Source organism: Emydura macquarii, unplaced genomic scaffold (assembly GCF_026122565.2).
Source record: "Emydura macquarii macquarii isolate MOO-44397 ecotype Brisbane River unplaced genomic scaffold, CSIRO-AGI_Emac_v2 contig_629, whole genome shotgun sequence".
NCBI classification, from domain to species: domain Eukaryota; kingdom Metazoa; phylum Chordata; order Testudines; family Chelidae; genus Emydura; species Emydura macquarii.
The window spans coordinates 3668025-3683156 of NW_027130766.1; the positions used below are offsets into that span (position 1 = coordinate 3668025).

Here is a 15132-nt window from a genome sequence, read left to right on the forward strand (position 1 = left end):
GAGTGCAGGGGGAGGATTGGGAGCCAGGACTCCTGGGTTCTCTTGCCAGGCAGGGAAGGGAAGGGGGTAGGGGATTGGGAGCCAGGACTCCTGGGTTTTGTTGCCAGGCAGGGAAGGGAAGGGGGTAGAGGGGGATTGGGAGAACTCCTGGGTACTGTTGCCAGGCAGGGAAGGGAAGGGGGTAGAGGGGAATTGGGAGCCAGGACTCCTGGGTTCTCTTGCCAGGCAGGGAAGGGAAGGGGGTAGAGGGGAATTGGGAGCCAGGACTCCTGGGTTCTCTTGCCAGGCAGGGAAGGGAAGGGGGTAGAGGGGAATTGGGAGCCCAGAACATCTCCACGGGCAAGGAACCTTTCGTGCCCGGAACTCTGATGCTAGCGGGACGCGTTTCCGGCCGGGCAGGTTTGGGGGACGGACGCGAGCGGAAGCGCGCTGCCTGCCGGACCGGGGCCGGGGGGGAGGGGGCTGCGCTGCCCCGCACTAAGATGGCGGCGGCCGGGACTCGGCGGCGGCGCGTGCTGCGGCTGCTGATGCAGCTGGGCTCGGTGGTGCTCACGCGCTACCCGTTCTGGAACTGCTTCAGCGCCCTCATGCTCTTCGCCGAGCGGGCCGACGCCCGCAGGTGGGGCGGGGCGGGGCGTGGGGAGCGGGGGGAGGAGTCGGGGGTGGAGTCAGGAGGGGTGAGGGCGGGGGGGGGGAGTTGGGTGGAAATCATGATGGGTGGGGGAAGGGCAAGGGAGGAGTAGGGGGTGGAGTCAGTGGGTGGGGGAGGGGAGGGGCGGGGGGGGAGAGTGAGGGTGGGGGAGGAGTTGGGTGGAAATCATGATGGGTGGGGGAGGAGTAGGGGGTGGAGTCAGTGGGTGGGGGAGGGGCGGGGGGAGAGTGAGGGTGGGGGAGGAGTTGGGTGGAAATCATGATGGGTGGGGGAGGGGCGGGGGGAGAGTGAGGGTGGGCCTAAGGCAGGGCCTGAACGCAGTTGGGCACCCTGGGCCCACGTGTGGATGGAGGGTTGTGGCTGCTTGGCCCTGTTTACGTGGTACGACGTGACTCCTCAGAAGTCCCGCTGGACTGAAGTTCTTCCCTTGTCTCTCCCCAGGAAGCCAGACATCCCTGTGCCTTATCTGTACTTCGACATGGGAGCAGCGGTGTTGTGCGCCAGCTTCATGTCCTTTGGGGTGAAGCGCAGGTGGTTTGCACTGGGAGCTGCTCTTCAGCTGGCCATCAGCACGTATGCGGCGTACATTGGGGGCTATGTGCGCTACGGGGACTGGCTGAAGGTGAGGTGTTCATCGGAATTCCCCAGGTAGCTGATCGGCTGGGGACAGCCCCCTCTCATCTGTTCCCATTCCAGCATAGCTTAGTAACCTGGGACGTTTGGCCTGTCTGAAATGAGTTTAGATCTCAGTCCAGGCCCTAATTGCTGAGTGAAGCTAGTATCACCACTGAGCCGCCTTGTTGGCACCTTTGGTAGGCAGGGCAGGGCATTACGAGGCCATAGAGACTCAGTTGGTCCCTCGCTCCTTGAGGTCAGGACGGGGTGAGGCTGGGCTGCATCTGCTTTGGGACTAGAAGAAGACTTCAGTCTCCAGCTGTATTTCACAAGCACTAAATTCATATTAGTATTTCAGTGAGGGCAAGAATCATCCCCCTCACCCTTTCCTTCCCCTTCTCTTCCCACCCATTTTGATCCTGCCGGTCTGCTATCTTGTGGCCAAAGCAGCTATTTCAGAGAGATTGCAAAGTGCACCTAACTACAATCCTACGCTGTTTCTTCCTGACCTCAGCTGGTGCCCAGAAGCATGAAGATGAGAGGTCTGCATCCTGCATAGTGCCCCTGCAGGTGCTATTTTCATGCATCAAAATGCCTTGTTCTTTTATTTCCTGTTAAGTTTATCGGGCTCCTTTTTATTTCCCAATTGCTAATGAATACACACACCCTGCAGGTGAGGATGTATTCACGAACCATAGCTATCATTGGTGGGTTCCTGATCTTGGCGAGTGGGGCTGGCGAGATCTATCGTCAGAAGCCACGGAGCAGGTCCCTGCAGTCCACCGGGCAGGTCTTCCTCGGCATCTACCTTATCTGTGTGGTATGTACCTGGCTGGAGCCAAGGCGGACTTAGCTCAGGGATGGCTTTCATGCACAGCTCTGCCATTGGCTAGACAGCCTGTGTTGGCTTGCAGTGGCGTCACCAGAGCAGGGGGACTAAGGAGGGTGATCAGAAAGAAACAGGGATTCAGTGCTTTGCCATGTGGCTGAGGCTGCACTTAGGAAGACTGGAGGTTGGGGCAGCTTGTATTGCGGCTGGGGGGAGATGAGACAAGGCCAGTGGCCTCTCTGCTCGTTAGCAGAGGCAGTACCGATATTTACAATTTGCAGTCCGTTGCTGTTCTTTCTTGTCTGCTGGCCCTTCAGAGCTGGGGGGCACGGGTGGCCACTAAAGGTCTACTTCTGGACCAAAGGGGCCTGCTGCCAGAGGAGCATCCCAGCTGCCATGGTTACTGGCCAGCCCTGTCCTGTGGGTTTTTTGCTGCTCTCTGCTTCTGTTCATTCTGGTGCAGCAAGGTGCCTTTGGGTCTCAGTTTGGTTCCAGAATTCTTTGCACTGGTTGCCAACCTCACCTCCCTGCAGCCTAGTACAAAGGATTCTGGGGATTGTTTAGGAAGCCACAGCGCCATGAGTGAACAGAAACAGAGGCAGGGGATTGGATCTGTGGGAGGGGCATCAGCTTCCATCATCCCCCGAGAAGAGTCCTGCAGGGTGGAGGAGGTAGAAGAATGGAGACAGCATTCTGGCACCAGTGAGTGCACTTAGACTTTGTAGTTCTTGTTTGATTGAGTAGCAGGCACTGTTCCTTCTTCTAGGGGACATTGTGCTGCTGGTGGCACTGCCTTTCAGAAGGGATGTAAAACTGGCATCCCGATCCCATGGTGCGTTGTGCAGAAGTCAGCTGTCAACCCTCATCTCCTGGCCAAATTCCAGCTCTGATGATCAAACTATAATGAGATCCAACAGCTGGAAGCTGAAGCTAGATAAATTCAGACTAGCAATAACTGGGAGATTTCAGCTGGAGGAGGGAGGTTATTCTAGCCTCTGTATTTGGCACAGGTGCGATTGCTGCTGGGATACTGTGTCCAGTTCTGGTGCCCACAATTCCAGATGGATGTTGATAAATTGGAGACGGTTCAGAGAAGAGCCGCAAGGAGGGTTAAAAGATTAGAAAACCTGCCTTATGGCGAGAGACTCATGGAGCTCAGTCTATTTAGTTTAACAAAGAGCAGATGAAGGGGTGACTTGACCACAGTCTAGAAGTACCTACAAGGGGAACAAATACTTGATAATGGGCTTTTCACTCTAGCAGACAAAGATCTAGTAAGATCCCGTGGCTGGAAGTTGAAGCTGGACAAATTCAGACTGGAAATAAGCCAGGGATTTTTCACAGTGAGGGTAATAAACCATTGGAGCAATTTACCAAAGGTTGTGGTGGAAACTTTTAAATCGAGGTTGGCGGTTTTCCATTCTAGTTCAACCACCAGTGGACTTGAAGCCAGAATTCATTCCGGGAAGTCCTGAGATGCTATGCCAGAGGTCAGACTAGACCATCATAATGGTTCTTTCTGGCCTAAAGTCTATGAATTGCATTGTGCCCCCTGCAGTTTCAGCAGGTCTCCTCCACTCCTAAGCTGTTATGTAGTGGGGGGCGAGTGCAATTAAGCAGCTGCCATAGAACACAGAATCCCCAGAGCCCTTTGGGATGAAAGACTCTGGGTATGTCTACACTGCATTTGGGAGGTGTGACTGCATCTCATGTAGACAGACCTGAACTAGTTTCAGTAACAATAGCAGTGAAGCTGCAGCAACATGGCTGGGGCCCCCTGAAGTACGTACCAGGGTCCTGACTGGGTGGGGCTTGATCAAAGCTAGCGTGGATATGTCTACATACCCCACAATTGCACTGTAAGCAGACTCTTGAGTGTGAGAATTTGCTCCTACCTCTTGGCTTACTGTTCTCCTGTGCCCTACAGGCCTATTCCCTCCAGCACAGCAAAGAGGATCGCCTGGCTTACTTCAACCACATCCTAGGAGGGGAGATCACCCTGCAGCTACTCTTCATCCTTTATGGGGTGCTTGCCCTGTCGTTCCTGTCCGGCTATTACATCAGCACGGCCGCCCAGATCCTCTCGGTGATCCTGCCCTTGGTCATCCTGTTCATTGATGGTAACCTCGGCTACTGGCACGACTCCCGGCGCGTTGAGTTCTGGAACCAGATGAAACTCATCGGGCAGAATGTTGGTATTTTCGGGGCTGTCATCATCTTGGCCACGGATGGTTGAGATGGGACAAGTGGGGGCGGACAGGCCAGGCCTTGGGGGGGCTCTATAGTTTGGGGGAGGAATTGAGTTTAGGTTTTTTTTTAAAATCACCATTATTTATTCTTTTTTTTGTACTACTTTTTAAAAAATTCCTCTTTGATTTTCCCATTGACGGGTCAGGGGACTCAGCAGCTGCCTCCTGCTCGATCTTGTTCACATTAGTCCTTCATTGCACTCGGACAGGTGTTTTAAGCACAGCTCTGTAGAACCTCACTGTCTTCTGGCCCTGTGCAGCAGTGAAGGAGAGTCCCTCCTGGACATTGTAGAATGGCTGCCCGCAGGGTCAGACTAGCTCAGTGGGGTGAGTGTGAGGAGCGTAATTCTTTTGCTGAAAGCAGAAGTGGTTCCTGGAAGCTCTGGAGTCCCCCTGGAGAGCCGGATGCATGGCTACTGGAAAGAAGCCAACAATGAACTGAATGTGGAACATCAAAGCTGCCCCTTCAGCATCTTCGGTGAACTCTGCACCTTGGTTGCAAATAGTGGGGGGTGTGGGGACCATTGTATGTGGGGTGTGTGGGGGCTAACTACCGTGTGGGTGAGGAGAATAGTAATAATAAGCTAGCTCTTATTTAGTGCTTTGCATCAGTAGATCTCAGAGTGCTTTATGAAGGAGGTCAGTGTCATTATTCCCATTGTACAGATGGGGAAACTGAGGCACAGGGCGGCCCCAGAGGCACAGGGCGGGGACTTGACTTGCCCAAGATCACCCAGCAGGCCAATGGCCAAACCACAATAACTGTACTCCATTAGTTAAGCTGGTTCTCACTGTGAATAGCTTCTAACTACTGCATGTGGAATTTCACGTGGTTACAGAGAGACCCTGCTCTCTGCAAGCATGCCGTGCTGTGGAGAGGAGCAACTTCAGATGGGGAGAAGGAAACTGCTTTGGAGATGGGAAGGGAATAACTTTGCTGCGCGCCCCCCCTGCGCTCTGTGCGCATATGGCCACGCTGTCTCTGATCCATCCTTGGAGGTGCATGTGAATCAGTTGTGCATTGGCTTGTCTCCTAGCACTGCCTGATGGAGGGAGCAGATGGACTTTTCCCTGCTTTACACCTGGACAATCCTGCCTGCCAAAACCTGGGGGAAAGAACAGCTTCATAGAGAGGGGAGGTGTTGCCTGTGCCCCCAAGAGAGGTGGCGTTTCCAGAGCACTGGGGTGGGTTGACTGAGAGAGGAAGGGAAGCTTGAAAGGGGGGAAAAGTCCAGCTCCCAAACCCCCGTTTCCATCCTCATGAGGATCCCATGTCTTACTGTCCTGGGCAGTGCTCGTCACTGGGAGACTGCCATCTTCTAGGTTACTAGCTTACTGCCCAGGGATGACTTTGCCCCACGGGGGCTTCCTGCCACCAGGTGTGGTTTGCCCTTGGCTGCATTGCGTTGCAAGAGTCGGATCGCTGCGGCTAGTGCCCTGCCCTCTGAAGGAGAGCTTTCATGGTCTCAGCTGCCTAGATCAAGCCTTCCACTTTGACCTGCTGTTGGGTCTTCCTGGGTTTCTAAATCACTTTCCGCATCATGTAATTTTGAAGATTAAATGAGAAAAGGCTTTTTAACGCAACCCCTTGGGTTTTTTATTTCTTACCAGACATCATGTAGCTTTAACCAAACCCTGCCTGTGGTACTTCTCTGGTCCCCATTACCATTATCTGAGCACCTTGCAGGCTTTACTATATTTATCCCACAACCCCTTGCTATTCGCCTCATGTTACAGATGGGAAACTGAGGCACAGAGAACCAAAGTAGCACAGGGAGTCTGTGGCTGTGCAGGGAACGGATTCCGTGTCTTCTGAATTCAGGCTTGTGCCCTAACCACTGAACAATCCTTCCTGTCTGTCTCCTATCTTCCCCCTAATTGTGAACAGAGGAAACCTCAGCTGCTTTTCTGCTCCAGAACCAGAAAGTCAGCTCTTTCTTAAGCTACCAACAGAGATGCTGTCAGGAGAGCCCTATAGGCCAGAATTCTCCCACCTAAAGTTAGGCACCTAAATAGGCAGGTTGATTTTCCAAGATGTTGGCCGTCAGTGGAGTACCTAGTGCCTCCCAGGTACTTATGGATTTTTCCTCCCAACACCTGTGTGGGGCAGGGCGATGCTGTTATCCCCATTGTACAGATGGGGAACTGAGGATGAAATGCCTTGACCAAGGTCACACAAGCAATCTGTGGCAGAGCTGGGAATAGAGCCCAGGTCTTGAGTCCTGCTCCCCAGATCTCCCCTGTCTGAATGATGTCTCCCATCTTCTTCATATGCACATCGCTTTTAGCTTGTGCCTAACCAGCTGACATTATGGTACCTGTACATTTCCTCTCAGGCTTACTGGTGCTCATCTTGGGTGGTGCTGGCATTTTAAGAGTTCATTGGAGATTCACGGGACTTAACCAGACAGACCCTCCTTTAACCCATTCACTGGTGACTCTGGTGCTTAAACAAATCATCTCAGACTCACCGCTGCCTTTCTAGCACATTACTGACTGGCCAGTGAAAGTTCCCTGCAGATTCATGACAAATACCTGACAATCTGTGGTTCGACATTTAAATATTTCACTGCCAGGGATGCTGGTGATGGATGAGTTGGTGTGTGATCAGGATAAAATTTTCAAAAAGTATCTAGGGGACTTAGAGACCTAAGTCTCATTTTCAAAAGTTGCTCAGGAGCCAAAGTCCCACTGAAAATCAGTCAGACAGATTTCTAAGTCACCTTTGAAGATGGGCTTTAGGCGTCTAAGTCACTTAGGCCCAGATTTTGAAAGGTATTTAGGCATCGCTGTGCTCTGTGATGCAAAACCTAACTGATTTAGGAACCTACATCTCATTTTCAAGAGGGATTTAGGCTCTTAGGAGTCAAAAGTTCTATTGACAGTCAATAGGATTTAGGCTCTTAAAATGAGAGTTACGCTCCTAAATCAGTTACGTACTGCAGTGTTAGGTGCATCAAAAGCCTCAATACTTGGACAAATCTGGGCCTTTGTCATGTCTGAAAATTGTACCCCATGTTTACATTTGGGGTTTGCAAAGGGGCGAGGGCCATTCGCTGGAATTTCAGTGGCAGTTCGTGGCCGCCCTGAAGTTCCCAGCTTACATTTTGAGATCAGTTTTGCTGCACGGTAGCCTTACGCACTGGTTAAGGAGAAAGCAGTAAGACCCTAACATCAAACTGTCGGGCTAGCTGAAGAAAGGCGAGACACCTTGAAAAAGAAGCCAAAAGCATATTAAAAGTTGATGCTTTCCAGCGCCTTGTGTTGTCTCTCTTCAGCTGTACACATCGTACGTAGAACTCCACACCCCCGCTGGTGGCTCCTATAAATACAAGCTGGCGTCTGACTCAGACTCGCCGTTCCACAGGATTGTACAGGAGGATGTTGCCGCTCTTTTTACACTCATTCATTAGTGGAGCCTCGCAGCCGCCTCTGAGGTAGGTCCCATTTTATAGGTTGGGAAACTGAGGCACAGAGAGGGGGTGGCTGTCCGTCCTGAGCTCTATTTCTTATCCCGTCTTGACGTACGAAGACCCGACCCGACCCGCTCAGCGCTCGCTCTCACCCAGTCAGATTGCCCTCTGGTTTGCAGAACGAGTCTGGAATGGATTTTGCGTGGGTGACCAGCTCGTAGGAGTCCCGGATATCGGACAGTCCGAGCCAGAAGAAGATCCATTGCTGGTGGGTGAAACTTCCGTCGCTGTTCTTGAAATACCTGAGGGGAACAAAACAAACTGTCTCAGCGCAGTGTCTGTAGCCCTTTGAGAGCCGCGGATCTAGCTGGGCACTTAGAGAATCTGAGCCCCTCCGAGACAGCAGAGATTGTCTCCATGCAGCGCCCCTGTCCATAGCAAAGTGGGCAGTTCTGTTTACAGGCGGGGAGGCAGGGAGAGTGAGTGGGAGGGGGTTACAGGTCAGGGTTAAATGGCAGGGTGGTGTGGGAAACCCATGCCTGGTATAATGAGGGGTGCTGGGCATCAGAGTTGAGAGGCTGTGGCAGAGCTGGGTGTGTGTGGGGAGCAGAGCAGCAGGTAAGAGTCAGAGGCATCGGCAGAGCTGCAGATGGGAAGCCCAGGGCTGGAATAGCCGGGGGGCTGCAGGGCAGGACTGCGGGGCAGTGGCAGAGCTGTGTAAATCCTGCTCCAGTCAGGGCCCCTCTCCACTTACCAGGGGTTGATGGGGTTGGTGACGCGAGACCTCCAGAAGAGGGTCCGGAGGTCCTGCCGTATGCACTTCCACAGCATCTGCCCGGAGCCTTGGCTTTTCGTCGTGGAGCTGACCACAAACTTGTCCAAGTACGGTGTGCCCCCCAGGACCGGCTCCTTCGTGATGATGGCTGCTGCGTTGTAGCTGAGTGACAAGGGCTGGGTGAGCGGGGCTGAGAGCAGCATCAGCAGACTGACTATGCCTGGCAGGGAAGGCTTCCAGGAGGAAGGGAGGAGATTTTGCACCTTCTGTTCTCCCTCCCTCACTCCCCAGGGCTCATGCAGCTGCTGCTATGGCAGTGTTGAGTGTTACCCCTGCTATCCACTGGTGGTGGCTCTAAGCCACTGCAGGAAATGACCACTTTGTGCCTGGGTTTTGAGTGGCCCCAAGATTCAGAAGCTCTCTCTGGAACAGGAGCCAGCTGGGAAGGCTGGATCTTGCCTTCTGCAGGCCTGTCTCTCATCCTGAGTGGCAGGCTAGAGGCCCTAGCTAGCCCCGTGGTGCTAGGTGCTGTACAGAGTGTGAGACAATCCCTGCCCCCAGAGTTCCCGTCTAAACAGATCAGGCAGAGAAAAGGTGGGCAGGGAAGGTTTTCAGACCTCTGGGATACAAGGGGATCCCCAGAGCTAACGGCTGTCTGTTGGCCAGGGGCCTTCAGCCCACTGCTAGGGCCACTCTGTACCCCAGGGGCTGCCCTGCCCCACCGCACCCCAGAAGTGGCTGAATAGGGATCTCTCCCTGCACCCCTTAAATATCCTGTGGCCTGCCTGCTCCTAAAGCTCCTGGGCCCAGTGCAGGGGGCCTCCTTACCCTTCTGAGAAGTAGACCGAGTGCAGGCGAGGCTGTATGAAAGCCAGGTAGTCTTCCCGCAGGGCCTTCCCGAAGGACACGTTGATCAAGGAGACCAGGCGCTGCTGGTCTAGCTCCTCCAGGCTCTCGGCCCGCAGCATACGCTCAGCGTTCCTGAACAGGGTCCCCGAGCCTGCAGCCGGAGGGATGAGTGAGGGCTTTGCTCACTCCCACGGTCTCCCGTGGAGCAACAGCGCTTTGCTTCCCGCGCCATTTTCCAGCCCCCTGGGGCGCCTGTGCTAACCCCCCGGCCGAACTCAGCTCCCCCATCCCGCCCGTCCGCCGCGAGATGGTGAGGCCGAGCCCATGAGTGCGGGGTGGGGGCTGGCTCGGGGGGGTCACACTCACCTTTGTTGCTGAAGAGCTCGGCCAGCAGCGTGTCGGCAGAGGCGATGACGGCAGAGGCCTCGTAGGGCAAGCGGCTCAGCAGGTCGACGATCAGCTGGACCTGCTGCTGCTCCTTGTGGCCCATCCACTGGGCTTTGGTCACCAGCTCTAGGTCGGCCGGCAGGTCCACGTTCCCCAGCACCTGCCAGGCCAGGCCGGCGGGGGGGGTCAGCGAGGAGCTGTCTCCAAGGGCTAGCCCCTTCTGGACCCCCTCCTGCCCGGCCCCTGCTCCGGGCTGGCTGCCTCCAGGAAGGCCCAGCCCAGCCGTGGGCCACAGGCAACAGCTTTCGAACCCGGGTGGAGGGCACTGGCATGGGGCTTGGCGGGGAAGGCTGGCTCCCGCTGTGGCCAGCCCAAGGCGAGCGGCCCAGGGGGATGCAGTGCAGGGGGCTGCTTTGCCCCTCTCCTGGCTGGCGGGCAAATCCCAGCGGCAGCTGCTGAGATCCCTCCCCACATGTATGCGCCAGCGCTTGCCCGCCAGCCCTGCCCCGCTCTTGTACAACACTCCTCAGCTCCCCGGTCCGTGCCTAGGGTGGCACGAGGTGGCAGGCGGGAGGTAGCTGGTGCATGGGGGGGCCCTGTGCCCCATGGCCTGGCACGGGGAGCAGGATGCACGGGTCTAGCCCAGCCACACCGGAGGGGGTGTGAGCCGGTGTCTCCTGGGCCAGGCCCCGCGCTGCCCGTGACCCACCTTCTGCCTGGAATTCCTGATGCCCCCGGTCACGTTCAGGAAGATGATCTTGGTGGGCAGCAGCGTCCTGGCGACGGCGGCGGTGACCTCGACGGAGTCCAGCAGCAAGGCTTGGCGGCCCCGCGTCTCCCCGACCGGGCAGATGACGGGGATGTTCCCGGCTTCCAGGCACCACCGCAACAGGTCGCCATCCACCGAGATCCCGCTGCCGGGGGAGAGAGAGAGAGAGAGACGCGTTAATGGGAGCCCTGGCGCCGGCCCGGCGAGCTGGGGGACCGCGGGCTGGGAGGCTGACCTGGAGTTGGCGGCCGACTGCTCGGCTCCCAGCACGGCGCCGGCCCCAAAGAAGGGCATGGCCGCGGCCGAGTTGTGGCGCAGGGCGTCCGTCAGGGCCTTGCAGTTCTGGACCAGCAACGCCTTGGTGTCCTGGAAGGTGAGGGTGTCGCTCAGGGAGCTCCGGGACGGGAGCCCCAGCACCAGCAGGGGCTTCATGTCCATGCGCTGGAGGAAGGCCAGGCTGAAAGCCAGGCTGCTCACGGTCTCCTTGCAGCGGGAGACGGCCTCGTCCACCTGTCCGGGGCGGAGAAGGTGGCTCAGGACCCTGGGAAGCTGGGCGGTGGCTGCCCGGGGCACTGAGCACAGGGTGGGGGGTGAGATGCCGGCGGATCGGCAGCCCTGGTGGCAGAGCCGCTCCTATTACGCTGCAGACGCTGGGGGCTGCTCCACTGCAGGTATCGCCCCCTCCCTACCCATCCCTCCCCTTCCTCACTGCAGCTGTCACCCCACCCAGCCCCTCCCCACCCTGCTAGAGCTACCCCCCATCTTATCAACCCATTCCCGCCCCTCTCCCATCAACCCATCCCCCCCACCCCATGTGACACTAGGTGCCCTTTGTCCTTAGCAAACGCTGTTATCGGCCGGCCTTATCTGGACCCTCGGTTGCCATCCAGCAGAGCTGGGCTGGGGCCAGCGCTATGCTCCACGGGAGGGATGGTGCCGATTGGATTCCTTCCCTCCTCCCCCGCACGAGGACTTGTGGCCTCCCCATGGCAAATGCCGGGATAAAGCCGGGTGCAGCCCCTCTCCCCCAGCCGGGTGGGAAGGGGGAAAGCCATGGGAGAAGCAACGTAGGTAGCACCCTGGGCGTTGCGGTATTGGCTGGACCACCAGTCCCTCTGACCCCGCATCCCACGGCAGGCAGCTCGGCCCCTCGGTTCATTTACCCCCATCTGCTCCCGCCCGTGGGGGCCGGCATCTCGCTTCTCACAGCCAGGCTGTTGGGTCCCTCTCATCCAGTGTCACAGAGGAGACACATGGGCCAGCTAGACCCCGAGCCTGGCCGGCACTGCGGCTCCTAACCCTACTGTGGGCAATGGAAGTTGGGAGCCTTATGTGGCTTTGAGGGGCTGGGCCCCCCGGCCTGTGACCCAGTGAAATCTAGCACCGGTGCTGCTCTGGCTCCCCATCACTCGGCTCGCTGAGTATTTCTCCACCCCTGTGAGGCAGGGCTGTGAGCCCATTGTACAGCTGGGGACCTAGGCCGAGCGAGGCTAAATCCAGCTTCTCAAAGGGTTTTAGGGGCCTAACTCCTACTGAAAGCAGCAGGAGTTAGACACGGAAATGCCTTTGAGGATCTAAGCCTAAGTGACACACCCCAGGTCACACAGGAAGTCTGTGGCAGAGCAGATAATTGAACATAGGACTCCCAAGTCCTAGGCTACTGCCCAAACCACTGGGCCATTCTTCCTCAGCCTACTAGTCTAGGGTGGTAGCCTGCCCATACCAGGACAATCTAGTTCAGTACCCCACATCTCTTGTTGCTTGTCTCAATAACATCCTGAGGCAGTGAGTTCCATAGGTTAACCACAGGTTGCTTCCAACTCTTATTTCCTTTCATCAAGTTTGAATTTGCTGCCTTTGTAATTCGGGCTCTCCTTTCGGTTATTAACAGGTTTATAACTTGCGACTCCAGCTGGCTACTTGTGAAGCACATTTTTTCAACCTAAAGTAGCTTATTCTATTTTTGGAGGGCAGGGAGGGGGACCATTGTCTTGATCTGGCTTGTCAAATACTGTGTGTATAAGTACTCGGGTGGCTCAAAAATGAGCTGGAGAGATGGCTCCGATTCCTAGATTTTTCCAGGTAGGAGGGCTGTTACAATCCTTAGTCTGCACCCCACAGGTCAGAGAGCTCGGCCTAGGGATTCCTAAACAAACGACTACAAGGAAACATCCCGTCCTGGCAGGCGCTGCCGCGGAGGAGGCTTTTGCACCGAGTGGAGCGATGGTGGGGAGTGACAGAGGTGAGAGAGACCCTGCGATGGGCAGGCGCGGGGTCTGTGTGGCTGGCTCGACGGAGTCCCCGGGGGATCTTGAAACAAGGGGAAATTTCAGCTGGGGAGCCCCAAGGGATTTAGGGTCTGGGTGTGGTGGCAGCTTTTATTGCAAGGGGCCAGGCAGCAGCTGGGAAGCCGTGGAGAAGGGAGTTAGGCACAAGAAGAGACCAGGGGACGGTGGAGATGTTGGCGCAGAGGCAACGGGCAGCAGCGGGGAGCTGGCAGCCCCAGGCGTGGGGGAGGCGTGTTGAAGGTCACGGTGGGAGGAGAGGTTTTGGGCAGTGGTGGCGAATAGGAGCTGAGGGCTGAGGGGAAGCAGCGCGTCCCACCTCCCGCCTGCTCTGGGTCCGTGCCCGGTCTGCTGCTGGCACGCGGGCGCCCTCCTGTCTGCGCAACCCTGAGCTGACGCTAGGGAGGCAGCCACGGGTCTGGCTTAATCAAGGGAGGTGGAGGCTGCGCAGGGCAGGAGGGCTCATGGAAGGAGCCCTGAGAGGCGAGTGCAGGAGGGTCACGGGCGCGCTGGCAGCCGCAAGGAGGGAGGGCACAGAGGAGACGGATGGGGAAGGGGACCAAGGTGCCAGGCCAGCTCGGAAGAGCCCCCGAGATGGCGAAGGAGCTGCCGGGTCCTGCAGGCGAGCTGGTATCCTGGAGAGCAGCAGAGACGCCTGCGTCGCTAGGGCGGCGGGTCCGCCAGGAGGGAGAAGTCCATGGTGCCAAGGAGGGGAAGGACCCCCTGCCAGCAGGAAGCAGCCTTGGGAGAGTTGGGGTGGATGGTGCCAGGCCGTAGAGACGGCGGGATGGGGGAGAAGGATGCTTCTGTCCAGCGGGACTGGATGATCCCAGGTAAATCTGGGACGAGCGATGTGTTGAATGGCGCGGCCTGGGCCCGCTGCATGGCTGGCACTGGTGTGATGTGATGCTGCCCCCCCCCACCACGCATTGCCCTGCGTGCCCGGGGTAGGCCACCACGCAGGCCCTCCCCTGTGCCCACCACCCTGGGGCATGTGGCTGGGCAGGGCCCCCCCCCAGCCCATGGCAGCCCATCAGGTCTCCCCGCTCCTGTCCCGGCAGCGCCTGGCGGCCCCTCGCTCGTCCCCGGGTATCCCGCCAAGCCCCTGCATCTCCCAGCAGCCCTATTAACCTTCTTCCAGTCCTGGCCCCTCTCTGCAGCCCCCTCCGCGGTGCTCCTGCACCGTGCCCGCCCCCTGCCCCCCTTGCTGTGGGGCTGTGACCCCCCCACTGTGCTATGGGGCCATACCTGCCCCCCCCAGTCTGAGGCTGGTCCCTCCGACCATGCCCAACCTCCCCAGCTCTGGGTCCAATGTCCCCCAAGTCCGGTGGCCACCCCCTGGTCTGAGGCTGGCACCCCCCAGCTGTGCCTGACCTTCCCAACTCTGGGTCTGATGCCCCCCAGGTCCTGTGCCCCCCCCTCCGGGTCCAGTGCCTCCCCAGTTGTGCCCCGCCCCCCGCTCTCTAGGCCCGGTCCCCTGCCCCCAGGCCTGGCCGTGCCCACCCCACGGCTCACCCCTCACCTCTATGACGGCGAAGGGGCGGCCGCTGGTGTGGCCGAGGGCCTGGAACTTTGCCAGCCAGTGGCGGGCTTCGCCGGGGCTGCCGCCGCACTCACGGAGGAAGGCCTGGATGTCCCGGCGCACCACGGGCACGGGCACCGCCACCCCGCCTGCCCCCGGCCCAGTCCCGACGGCCAGCTCCAGCCGGGCGCCCGCTGGCCTGCCGGGGCTCTCCCGCCGCCGGGTGCCCCGGCTGCAGCCCTTGGGCTCGGGGGCGCTGCGGCCGCCCAGCACCCGCGGGCCGGGCGTGCGGAGCAGGCGGCCGGCCGAGGTGGCCACGGAGCCGACGGTGAGCGAGCCCATCGTGGTGCAGCGGTGCAGGCTCTGAGTCTGCTCCGGGCTGCGCCTTCTCTGCGTCTGGGGCGGGCGGTGAGCCCCGGGGCGAGGGTGCCACCCAGGGGCCTCCCCGCCCCCTCGCTCCAGGCCCTCCAAGCAAATCAGCGGCCGGCTCCCGAGGCGCCTCCCCACGCAGCCCATCCCCGCGCTGCTGGCCTCTGCCCCCGGGGCTGAACAAACAGTGGCTGGGACTTGATCAAGCCCAGCGCGTGCTGCGGGTGCACGGCCAAGCCCAGGTGCTCCGGGCGTGGGGACAGCCTGCTCCCTGCGGAGGTGGGGCTGGGCGCCCATGTGCTGCGCTGGCTGGGCGGGCTAGTGCCAGGCCAGCTCCTGCCCGCTGAGGCTGGAGGGGCTCCTTCCCTTTTGGTTGGCTGGGTCTGGCTGCTCAGTTAGCACCTTCTACCTCTGGGCT

The 15132-nt window shown here is 58.4% G+C and overlaps 2 protein-coding genes across 3 annotated transcripts; one reads left to right on the forward strand and one right to left on the reverse strand.

Annotated features, from left to right (window-relative positions):
* The first annotated feature begins 482 nt into the window (after positions 1-482).
* TMEM101 (transmembrane protein 101) lies at positions 483-5919 on the forward strand. Its single transcript, XM_067541077.1, has 4 exons — positions 483-619; positions 1094-1274; positions 1941-2087; positions 4024-5919. The coding sequence occupies exons 1-4, from the start codon at positions 483-485 to the stop codon at positions 4330-4332; spliced, it is 774 nt and encodes a 257-aa protein (XP_067397178.1). The 3' UTR covers positions 4333-5919.
* Positions 4424-14864, reverse strand: NAGS (N-acetylglutamate synthase). Of its 2 annotated transcripts, none has more exons than XM_067541076.1 (7): positions 14346-14864; positions 10479-11048; positions 9749-9929; positions 9362-9533; positions 8513-8695; positions 7911-8060; positions 4424-4758 (listed from the first exon to the last, which is right to left on the reverse strand). In XM_067541076.1, the coding sequence occupies exons 1-7, from the start codon at positions 14859-14861 to the stop codon at positions 4665-4667; spliced, it is 1866 nt and encodes a 621-aa protein (XP_067397177.1). In that variant the 5' UTR covers positions 14862-14864; the 3' UTR covers positions 4424-4664. The 2 variants fall into 2 exon arrangements, with proteins under 2 accessions (XP_067397177.1, XP_067397176.1); XM_067541075.1 differs by having other exon boundaries at positions 4424-4761.
* Positions 14865-15132: the final 268 nt, after the last annotated feature.